The 12,634-nt window shown below is 39.4% G+C and overlaps 1 protein-coding gene across 7 annotated transcripts in view; it reads left to right on the top strand.

The window, feature by feature from the left end:
* The window catches only part of KIAA2012 (KIAA2012 ortholog), a 99,454-nt gene that overhangs the window by 66,066 nt on the left and 20,754 nt on the right, over window positions 1-12,634 (top strand). For 5 of the 7 annotated variants that reach the window (XM_070732005.1, XM_070732004.1, XM_070732007.1 and 2 more), the window contains 3 exons: window positions 5,663-5,728; window positions 9,431-9,506; window positions 9,599-9,760. In XM_070732005.1, the coding sequence (XP_070588106.1) occupies window positions 5,663-5,728; window positions 9,431-9,506; window positions 9,599-9,760 (304 nt within the window). The remainder of the gene's footprint in view (window positions 1-5,662; window positions 5,729-9,430; window positions 9,507-9,598; window positions 9,761-12,634) is intronic. The other 2 variants (XM_070732008.1, XM_070732006.1) reach the window with 1 other exon arrangement.

The following is a 12,634-nucleotide window of genomic DNA, read 5'->3' as shown; positions in this document are numbered from 1 at the left end:
CAAACTTAAAGTAAACCACACCAAACTCAACTGCATGAAATATGATTTTAGTAACTGAGTAATTGATGCATGGAACTCACTACCTGACTCTGTAGTATCATCCCTTAACCCCCAAAGGTTTACCCTTAGACTATCCACTGTTGACCTCTCCCGATTCCTAAGAGGTCAGTAAGGGGCATGCATAAGTACACCAGCGTGCCTTCTGTCCCCTGTCCTAATGTTTCTCTCTTACTAGCATCATGTATATAAACATTGTTATATTGTTGTATACCACCAATACGTACTTTACAAAACATTTTTTTTAAAAAAACCAAGACATATGAAGAGAGGAACTGGGCATGTGAAAAGGAGGGCCAGGGAGGACATGATAGCAGTATACAGGTACTTGAGGGGTTGCCATAGAGAGGAAGGAGTCAATTTTCCAGGGCACCAGCGGGCCAGACCAGGAGCAATGGATGGAAACTGACCAAGGAGAGATTCAACCTGGAAATAAGGAGGAACTTCCTGATGGTGAGAATGATCAACCAATGGAATGGCCTGCCAGTGGAGGTCATGAATGCCCCAACACTCGACATATTCAAGAGGAGATTGGACTGCCATCTGACTGGGGTGGTGTAGGATTCCTGCTTGAGCAGGTGGTTGGACTAGATGACCTACAAGGTCCCTTTCAAATAAAATCAAATAAACAAATAAGATGGCAATAGAAAACCACTTCCAAAATCTTGCCAAAAAAACTTCAGGAGTTTGTCCAGGCAGTCACCATTAGTCAACAATTCTAAGAGAGAAGCATATATTTTCTATAAAGAGAGAAGATGTAGTGCTTCTCTATTTGCTTTGACATATTTATTTTGTTTTGCTAGAGCTTCCCAGTGAACAGTCTTTTTTATCTTGCTATGCAAGATAGCAGTTTTGCTAACTCTTTTTAACCAAAACATGCAAAGACATTCTTACAACATGCTATAATATTCCGTAGTAATGTAGCCATGTTCTCTTCATTGTACTGTTTTTGACTATTGAAAATTTAATACATCAGTTGCAGTGGAGGGAAAACTAATCCCACAAAGAAGACAAAAGTAACTTTTTTTTTTTTAGAAAAGTGGGTCCAATCTTCATTACATGCAGTACAATTGATTAAGTATTTTCACAGCACAGAAAAGAAACATTGCACATTTTCCTTACTGAGACAAAGTTCTAAAAACTGAATCTGCAGATATGTTCATAAAGCAGTGGACAGTGGCTTGTGCATGTTATATAATCAATACACTTTACTCGTGATCAGATTTTATGCTGTATGGTTTACTCTGTAAAAAGGACAAATTAAGACTTATGCAACTAGAAGACATGTGATTTTATTGAAGCCATATGTGTTTGTTTGTTTGTGTGTGTGTGTGTGCGCACCAGACAACCCAAGAAGAGCATTTAAGACTTAATACCTAAGTCTTTTTTTCATTTAGGATAGATGTACACCCAGTATATTTTAAAGTGGGGTAAAGTTAGGCTTCCACTTTGAATACTTAACTAGAAGAACTTTGTTTGTTCTACTAACATTTACAGTACTCTGGAGTATTGTATTGTAGTAAGATCTGCTATGTTCACTGAGATTTATTTCTAGGTAAGCATGCATTAATTACAGCCTTGATGTTGGTTAATATTATTTCAGTTATTTTTGTTCTAAAATGTCACATGTTTTAAGTATTACAGAAGTTCAAAAAACCCTCTTGTATAAATAATGTCTATAAAGAATAAGCAAGAGTAAGAATTTACTTGATTGTATATAATTATCATTTAAACCCTGTTTTCTTTGATCTTCTGATATACAATGAAATCAAGGTTGCTACACTTTAAAGAAGGGTACAGAAGAGGGAATTTCTCCTTCTCTTGAATTTCTGTACTAGAGAAGAGATTCTTTGATAATGCCGTTAGGAATTGTATAGGAATTTCTAGTATAATTTCCTACATTCCTAATTACATTAACCATAACTCTCTTCTATACAGATTCCAAGGATGTGAATATTTTCTCCTCTGCTGAATTTGGTCATCTCGTATACTAATGTTTTATTATTAAATTATATTATTAAAGTGATGGATTTTTTTTAAAAAAAGTCTGAATTGCCATATACAGTATAAGTAATTAAAGTTAAAAAGCTGTTAATAGCAAACCTAGAGCGAACCTCACTAATGTGAGTGGAAGGAGGGGAATCAGGGAGATGGAATTATTGGTTCCACTATGAATTTTATAATATTAAAATCAGGAAGAAAATCTAAAGATTTAATAATAATAATAATAATAATAATAATAATAATAATAATAATAATAACAACAACAACAACAACTCAGTTGGAGAGGACCTTGGAGGTCTTCTAGTCCAACCCCCTGCTTAGGCAGGAAACCCTACACCACTTCAGACAGATGGTTATCCAATATCTGCTTAAAAACTTCCAGTGTTGGGACATTCACAACTTCTGGAGGCAAGCTGTTCCACTGATCAATGGTTCTGACTGTTCTCTTTTTTCATATAATTAATATTTAGAAATCTGCATATTGATAAATCCACAGCAGACTATAAACTCAACTTTTAAAAAGCATAGAGACAGGATATATTGGAAAAAGCAACTTGTGCAATACTAAATCTATATTGAATAATCCCTGTAGAGTTGTGGTGGTGCAGACATCTGGCTAAGTCACCATACACCTAGAGTACAAATCTGAGGCCTCAAATTTCCTTTTTCAGAAATACTCTCAACATTTAGATCGGTACACTTCAATTCCAGAATTTCCCAGCCACCATTTTGTCCAGGGAATTCTGGGAGTTGAAATCCTCATATGGACATGTGTTTTTTGTATAGGGGTCAATTCCCAATAGGTCAGAAGTTAGTTATGTAAGCAACAACTGCAAACTCCTTCATTATCAGTGAAAACTCCTATCACTTCACTGAAAGATCTTTAAAAAGAAAATTCAGAAGTCTTCACCCTAATGTATTTTGGAGTACATTTAGTTTATACGAGAAGTTTTTCAATTGCCAGAATTCCTCTGTCTCATCTCTTTCTTTTCAATAAATGTTAGTAAAGAAACTCTGAGAATGGTGCTTCTCATTTAGGCTGACACTGAAGAGCCTGACATTTGCCTTCTGCTTTGAAGTAGCACCTTGGTGGTTGCTACTGCCACCATCAGTCTTCCATGGGGCACCTTTCCTCTAATCCCATTGTGGTCGAGAGATAGCGCTTTTATAATCTGTGCAGCTGCCTTATTTACTCAAAAAGTAGATAAAAATATATCAACTTAAAAGGTTAAAAAAGTTAAAAGAAAAAAACCAAAAAATAAAAAAGTAAATACAATAAATAAGGTAAATAAAATTAAAAAGATCAATAAAAGTAAGTGAAAATAAAAAGTGAAAAAGTGAAAAAAGGAACTAATTTCAATAAAATCCCTATTTTAAGTAGAGCCCAAACGAAATGATCCTAATCCTTACTTTTTCTAGCCTTGGTTAACAGGTCTTTGTCTCCTCTTCTAGGTCTACCTTCATTTAAAATGGCCAAAGCTTTTCTTCATCTCCCACAGAGGAAGAGCTAACAAAAACTGATTCTAGGTGTATGATGTCAAAGAACTACTCTCACTCTAGGATGTGAATAGTGTGGCTGAACTAGTAAAAGTCTCATTTGCAATCTAGGGGATGAATCCATAAGTCCTCTTCTTTGCAGAAAAGAGTAATTTAATAGTGCAAGACCAGAATTGGTACTAATATGTGTGGCTGTATAAATGTTTTAAAGAAATACATTTAAAGGAGTAAAATCCTTGCATGAAAATACAATTGTCATTCCAAGATGTTCCTTGTATACTCAAAATATGTGCTAGTACAAGGACTTGGAGAAGTTCACATATTCTATTTGCGGTGGACGTGGAGTAAGCATACGGACACAAGAAATGGGTTGTAAATTGGTCACATTTATTATAGCTTAAACTGAACCTGCAGAGGTAAAACGAAAGAGGGCGGAAAGCCAATCTAACATTTCTGAGCAACTATGGGCGAAGCCTCCTGCTGAGCAAGGGGGGGGGCCTTGAACTTCAAATTGATCCCCCCTTTGCTCCCTGCCACAACCCTGCATGTGGGGAGGCTCACCCACCCAGGTAATCGTCCCTGGGCCTGCGGTGGGTGAGCCCCAAGGGCATCTCCCCTCCATACCCGGGCCAGCCGAGCCTTGTAGCCATGGCGGGGAGCGGACCTTCACCTTCCAAACGGTACCCAAAGGAGATCACTCAGTTGCTGAACTACAAATTTTCTGCCCCTTACCGCCACTGCTGGGGATGGGAAACTGCAAAGTGAGCATCCCCAGCTCCCCCCCCCAGGTCAGCGGCAGCGCAACAAAGAGGGAGGCGAGCGGCGCTCTGCCTCCTTTATATGGAGGAAGTCGCCCACTTGCCTCCTGGAAGCATGTCATGCCGTGACTGTTGCGGGGCATGCTGGAACCCTGTGGGGGGGGGGAGCGCACGCAATATACATGCACCTTCTCGCCCACTCCCCCCACCGTCGGATGTGAGCTGACAGGATCCTTATGTGCACCCTGGCACCACCGCAAATGCCGCCGGCCTGGAAGTGGACAATGGTCAGTTGCAGGTATACAAGAGTTCACTGAATAGCAGTTCACCTTGGAAACCAACTATTAGAATAAAATATTTTCCTTTTCTGCTAAGAAAAACTGATATCCTGAAAGTAAAATGAAATGCATTTCCTACAGAGCTGGTCTATGATAGTCCAATAGTAATGAGTAATTATTATATGTATTCATAGCCCAGGCTTACATATGTATTCATAGCTCAGGCTTACATATCATACCCCAGGCTTATATATGTATGCAAACCATACATACAGGGTTTGCAACCCTGTAATGCAACATTACAGGGTTGCAAACAATTTCAATTTTTTTCTCTTGACAACTGTAGTAGCTTTCCATACATAGGAATAGTAGTTTTAAAGCAGGAAATTTGTAATTTTAGATACCCCAGGAATCTTTCTCAATGTGAAAAATCAATGCATTAATGTCATACATTTCATACAGTGTAAATAGAAATGCCATGTTGAACCGTTGGATGATTTAAAGGGGTTTTGAGGAGTATAGTTTGAATACTGTAGTTCTAGAGCAGGGGTGACAAACCTGATTTCATTTAGGCCATATCAGGGTTGTGTTTGACCTTGGAGGGGTGGGCATGGCCAGCTCAACATCACTCATGTTGGGGGCACCGATGGTGGCCTGAGCTCTCTGCCAAAGTAAATGGGCTCCCAATCTCCATTTTTAGATGCAACAGCCTCCTGCAGCCCTCCTGTGCTCCATTGTCGCTGGTAGAGGCACTGTGGGGCTGGTTCTTCAAGGTTTCCAGGGTGGCCCCAAGGACCAGATCTTAGCACCTCACGGGCCGAATCCAACCCCTGGGCCTTGAGTTTGACACCCCTGTTCTAGAGTAGTTTTCAATCTTGGCTACTGGGGAATTCTGGGAGTTGAAGTTCATAAGTCTTAAAGTTGCCAAGGTTGAATACTCCTGTTCTAGAGTAACCATTTCTTTTAAGGCCATGGTATGAAGTGGAGCATTTCAAACATGATGATAGAGAGACATAGAGAATCTATAAAGAACATTAAGTATGTCTATAATTGTAATTTTCATTCTAGGAATCCATCCAACTTTCTGCTACGCTGAAGAATGGACACTATGCCCCACCTGCACATAAAAGGCTGGTATGTTTAAGCATACATTATTTTCAACCACTGTTAAAGAAAATTAAACATGGAAATAATAAATTGTTCAGAAACAAAATCAAAGGAATCTATTATGGTGATACAATTCCAAATGTGTGTAATACGTTCAATCTTAATTTTACTGGCTAGAATTCTAAATCCTCAACGTAGATCCTGAATAACATAAATTTTGATTATAATTGGAACAAATTGAACTTAAGCCTTAAGATGATCCTGGATGGGCTCTATTCTCACAGCACCACTTTGCTTGGGATGAAGCTTGGGGAATACACATTCTGATGTGCAAAAAAGAAGCCAAGATGAAATTACAATTGGGCACATGCCCATTACATATAAACAGGCTAACATCTAGATAGCATCCTTCACTCCATCTGTTACACTGAATCAATTCAGATGGCCTAGGATGGGTTGGTAGCATGTGTCCTTCAACATTTATTTATTTATTTATTGTACTTATATACCGTTCATTCCAAAACAGGTCATCTGAGGAATCCAAATAAAATGGCAAGATAACTAATAACCTCTTGTTCTCTAGAATTTACCCATTTGAAACAAATATTTCATCCCCCAAAATGATAGGATAGGCTTTGACGCATTACATTTAAAGACCACTCATACTGACTTACCATATTTCCTCCAAAATAATGAGACTCTATCTTATATTTTTTTGAACCCTGAGAAAAGCACTTAGCCTCATTGCCATGCACTCAAAAGCCTGATTAGGCTTATTATCAGGGGCTGTCTTATTTTGGAGAAACGGTAGTATTTGGGAGAGATAATGATGGTATTCACTATCTTAATGTATGTCTGCATTGCCTGTTAGAAATAATCTTTCTGTGTAGATCTATGTGCAATATCAGTATATTTGTAAAACAAAGATAAGGTATGTCAGCCCGGCTTTCAATGTGCTTAATATGGAAAAGGATTGCAGACGAAGCATACAAGCAACTATAATTCTGCTTTGGAGACGATAATTCATATTTCAGATACCTGGCACTTTCGTAGAATTAAAGTTCAGTGGTCCTTTAAAGAAAGTTTCAGTTTTTCCTGCTGCTTAACTTCTTGCCTGGTTTTGTAACTTAATTGAATTGTATTAGTTTAAGGAGTACTTTGTATGAGAGAGATGGTATTGCTGCAGATCAGAGGTATGCTAAGCTGTACTTTAATTTCCCGTAATCCTTCACCAGATTGTTTAAAGTTTGTTGGGATTTAACACATTTATAGGCATCAGGATGGGAATGCCTGGGCTGTTCCATGTGATAACAACTTTCTTAGAGCATAAGGCAGGGTTGAGGTTTTTTCCTATCAGTTATTATGAACCTTGAAAGGGAAGACATGTCCTGGATTGAAATAGTCTGTAAAACAAGTCTGTTTTGTGCTCTTTCTTCCCCTGCAAGAAGGCAGATTTCTTCCCGGCCCCTAAAATCCATCTGGCAAAAGGACCTCATGAAGCCGAACTGACCCCAGTGCAGGAAATCTCTCTTCAACTTTGCTCTTCACCTTTCTTTCTTTCTTGTCTGGAGAAACTGAGTCAAGGCAAGGCTCCCTCCCCAATGGCTGTTACCCAGATGCTTCTTTCATCACTTTTCAATAATGGCTTTCCCTCCCCAATCCAGCACTTCCTGTTTTTCTCATTTCATTTCAGCTTATTACCTGAGGGAGAAAATAATGAGAATGTAGGAGCCAAAAGAGGAGTCAGTAATTTGTACTCAGCATCTGGAGCTAACTGCCTCTGAGACTGAATCAGTCCCATCCTATAGAATCATACGGTCAGAAGGGACAGCACACTGCTGATTCATACTCAAGTGGTGACCCACCAGGATACCTAGATCCTTCTCATGGACACTACTGTTGAGTCAGCTACTGCCTATCCCATTCTTATACATCTTGTCTTTCCTGCTTAAGTGCAGAACCTTCCTTTTCTCTCCATTGAACTGCATCTTGTTTGAACTAGAGTTGTGTCTTCTTTGCAGGCCAGAAATGTCTCTTTTTGCCTTGTTCCTCCAGAGTAGTTGTTGCAGCAACAGCCAAATTAAAATAAGCACCACACTGATGTGATCCACATCAGCTTCCACATCAAGGTGAAATTAACACTTGTTTAATAGGAGTTCAGACTCATCAGAATAGGCAAAGGTGAAAGTTGATTGGGAAAAGGGAAAGGGAGCAAGGTTTGCATGCTAATAAAGTACAGGTAACCCTCAGCTTACGACCTTAGCGATTATAAAGGTCTCCCCTGCCAGTTGGTTCCAATTCTAGGAATGTGCTCATCTCCAATTCACACCAAAGAGCCAGTGTTGTCCAAAAATGTTACACCAACACTCCGCAGTCTGCACTGGTTGCCGATCAATTTCCAGTCACAATTCAAAGTGTTGGTTATGACCTATAAAGCCCTTCATGGCATCGGATCAGAATATCTTCGGGACCGTCTTCTGCCGCACGAATCTCAGCGACCGGTTAGGTCCCACAGAGTTGGCCTTCTCTGGGTCCCATCGAATAAACAATGTCATTTGGTGGGACCCAGGAGAAGAGCCTTCTCTGTGGAGGCCGCGACCCTCTGGAACCAGCTCCCCCCAGATATCAGAGTTGCCCCCACCCTCCTTGCCTTTCGCAAGCTCCTTAAAACCCACCTCTGTCGTCAGGCATGGGGGAATTGAAATTTTCCCTTCCCCCTAGGCTTATAGAATTTATACATGGTATGCTTGTTTGTATGATTGGTCTCTTAAATTGGGGTTTTTAGATTATTTTTTAATATTAGATTTGTTACATTGTCTTCTTGATTATTGTTAGCTGCCCCGAGTCTTCGGAGAGGGGCGGCATACAAATCTAATAAATAAATAAATAAACAAACAAACAAACAAACAAACAAATATGCTTTTCTGATCAAGTGGCCAGCATGACAATACGCCCAAGGCATACAGAACATTGTTCCTTTCCCATCAAAGTGGTATCTATTTATCTACTTGCATTTGTGTGCTTTTGAACTGCTAGGTTGGCAGGAACTGGAACATGTAATGGAAGCTCACTCCATTACATGGTACTTAGTCTCAAATTACCAGCTTATCAGTCTACAAGTCTAGCAGTGATTGGGTGGCTCACATCTACAAGACAATTTGTGACATTTTTGCCAAAAAACAATAATTTCCTCTGATTTTTGGCAAAAAAATACTCAATAACAAATAATGGATTCACTTAACAACTATGATGTTCATTTTACAACTGCCACATAAAAAGTTCATAAAATCAGGTCAGTCACATGATGACCCATTTACAATGGGTCATCATTTACAGCCATAATTGTCAGACTTATTATAGTCATACGTTGAATACTATCTGTGTATGAAATTAAATTACGACATGATAGCATAAAAATAAGCTTAAATATTTACTGGACCTCTAGCGTTTTGTTCCACAAGGAGCAGAAAACTCAATGGCCCAAACAAATTAACTTGTTAAAATGCATAAATGAAAAAGAAATCTACCTAAAGTGCTGAGGTGATAGAAATATAGTTTGCAAGAAAGGACTTAGGATGGATATAGCTAAGAAATGTTGTTATTTTATGTGCTGTAAGTGCTCAGCACAACATAACAGGCTACATTGTTTTCCCCAGCACACACCTTATTAAAGAGTCAAGAGAATAACATAACTCAAATTTGCAAAATTTGCTTATCTTTTTTGAAAAGGAACTTCCCCTAACTCAACAGACTCAACATTTACCAAGAAATGAGACTGGCTTTGAAAATCACGAAGTCATCACAGGTACATTTACCTCAGTTTCTCTCATAAAGTATTTATTCTTGCTTCAGGAACAGAAACTGGAGTTAAAGCTGCTATCTTGTCTTCTGCACTAGGAAATGAGGGTGTTTCTGCTGAGTTTGGAGAAAGACATCAGCCAAGTCAAACTGGTCTCTGCAGAAACAGCTACCCAGAGCAGAGTGAGGAGGAAAAGGTTTACTCCAGCTTGTCACAAACACACAGCATGAAGCAGAGGCATGCTAGTGACATTATGCAAGGTATTGTTCATTAATGCATTAAGGCTGTGGTTCTATATACCCATGTATAGTGACAACCCCCTTGAATTGAACAATGCTAGCTTGCTGGGTGGTTAGATTGGATTTCATTGGAAAAGCCTACTTGTATTGCATCGTTTCATTACAGCTGTGTACCCAACAAAACTAACTTAAGAAGCAATATGCTTAGGCATTTGCCCTCTATCGGCATCACAAGTCCTACGGAGAAACCCCTAACTTGTAAATATCCATTATCCAGTGCACTGCTAAGGAGAGTCCAACATATTCTCCATTCATTCTATCCTCACAAACCACATTTATACACCAACAAATATTGTCTTTGTTTTTGTTTTTTTAAACTTCTCATGTCTTTCTTTTGAAGATCAATCACCTCAGCTCCATTATCCAACCATAACTATCCCAGTCTTCCCCTTCCTCTTGTTCTATTCAAGTTGCTTTGCAACTTGATCCTCATTCATTATTTCTAATGAGTGAGTCTCCTCAACATACTTCTTTCTTTCTAGTTACCTTTTTGATCTACAGTTATTCAGCACCCATTCATTCCTACCTCTCCATATTTTACCATACACATTTCTTAAGTTACCCATTCGCATTGCACTCACCTTGTTTCTCCCAGCATACCAATTCTCACTTCTCTATAACAAAGTGAGCAGAAGTATGCCTCTTTTTTTCCTTTTGGTGACAAACGTTCATTCCATGAAAGGGACCATACGCTACCTATTAACTTTTTACTAACATTTGTGTATCTTAACATTTCTTCATCCTTTCTCTCACCTTTAATAAACATTCTACCAATATACACAAATTGATCTTATTCTAGTTTTCACCACTGATGTGTAATTTGCAATCATTTATTCCATTTACTCTATGAGACACAACTACAGCACATGGTGATTGATACATTAATTTTCAGATCAATAGTTCTGGTTACATTATACAGTCAATCAATATAACAACATATACAGTGATCCCTCGATTTTCGCGGTCTCGATTTTCACGAAACGCTATACCACGGTTTTTCAAAAAATAATAATTAAAAAATACTCCGCGGTTTTTTTTTCTATACCACGGTTTTTCCCACCCGATGACATCATACGTCATCACCAAGAATCACTTCTCTGTCTCTTTCTCTTTCTCTTTCTTTCCTGTCATTCTCTCTCTTTCTCTATCTCTCCCCCTCTTGCTCTCTCTCTTTTTCTCACTTTCCCTCCCTTGTTTTCTTTCTCTTCGCCCGCGGGCGGGCGGGGCGAACGGCGGGTGGGCGAGCGGCGAGCGGGCGGGCGAACGGCGAGCGGGCGGGCGAACGGCGGGCAGGCGGGCGGCCGGCGGGCAGGCGAACGGCCGGCGGGCGAACGGGCGAGCGGGCAGGCGAAGGGCGAGCGGGCGGGCGAGCGGCGGGCGGGCGGGCAGGCAAGCGGTGAGCGAGCGGCGGGCGGGCGAACGGGCGAGCGGGCGGGCGGGCAAACGGCGGGCGGGTGCCTACGGGGAACGGTGGCCGCCAGCGCTGCTGCAGGAGGACCTGTGTCCGAAGAAAGCCGGTGAGAGGGGTAGTTTTTGGCTGTCCATAGCCAAAAATGGTGTTTTTACTTCCACGCCGCTATATCGCGGAAAATCGATTATCGCGGGAGGTCTTGGAACGTAACCCCCGTGATAATCGAGGGATCACTGTATAGTAAATGTTCCCTGACAAAGGTAGCTGTAATGTTTCCCTAAAGAATTTCTTACATATTTACAGGTATCCCTCAGTACAACAGATAACCAAAGAGACATCACATATCTTTGATTTGATCCTGGCTCATTATGGAAATATTGAATAATTCACTAAGCATTTTATTTATTCTCACATGCTTTAGTGCTATCAAATACAGCTCTTTCTGTATTCAGCAACCAATCGTCAACTTTGTATTTGAACAAACTATTTGATAATTCAAGCTTATTCACTGTCATCTGAATCAACAAACATGCAGTAAATACTACAGTATTTCACATTCATGTAGTCTTAATGAGCTGCTGAAAAGTAAAAAACTGAAGTGCTCCTGCAACCCTACCTGACATTGAGCCATACAGCATTCATCACATTCATTCCTTGTTATCTTTCAGGCAGAAATCCGCTGAACACATTTCTGGGTACAGTTGATAAACTAATTCCCATATAGTTTTGCATTCATCCTTGCTACCTTTCTCTTTATTTGGGAAAACAGTAACCATATTCTTCCAATTATTAGGCACAGTTTCAGCTTTCACATAGCTATTACATTAATCCACAGTCATCCCATAAATAAACCACATCTTTATTTTAACATGTCTCCTGTTAAACTGCCACCATATCATTTTTCAATGTGCTCGGAGCATATATGACTTCACTTGCATAATTTTTTTGAAAGTAACATTTATAGCATTAATTTCATTTTCATTCTTTGGCATATTATCACTCCCATATAAATCTCTAAAGTATTCCTTCCAGCATTCCCTCAGTTCCCTGTCATCCCAGATCATTTCCATGTCTTCTTTATTTCCACTCACTTTGTTGGAAGGTTTTTGTTTATCCCTTTTCATTCCTCTTCCAAAATATTTTTTTCATTTCTTAACAGTTCTTTGCTTTTTTTGGATTACATTCTTTGTAACTCTCTTTTTTCTCTGTGTACAATAGAAGTCAGTTATCCTCTATTTCTCCAGCAATTATTCTCTTATATGAATCCAATCTCCCTTCATTCAGTTGACAGATTAATCTCTCATAATATTTTTCATAAATGTTTGTACTTTCTTTATCTGTAGCTTCTATTTTCTTTTCTTTTTTAACAGAGTTCTTTTTGCCAAAAGACCTACTCTTGACATCACTAGAAAAAGTGATCTATC

The sequence above is a fragment of the Erythrolamprus reginae genome, chromosome 1 (genome assembly GCF_031021105.1).
Source record: "Erythrolamprus reginae isolate rEryReg1 chromosome 1, rEryReg1.hap1, whole genome shotgun sequence".
NCBI lineage: Eukaryota > Metazoa > Chordata > Lepidosauria > Squamata > Dipsadidae > Erythrolamprus > Erythrolamprus reginae.
The sequence above is the reverse complement of the archived record's forward strand: the minus strand, read 5'-3'. Positions and strand labels throughout refer to the sequence as shown.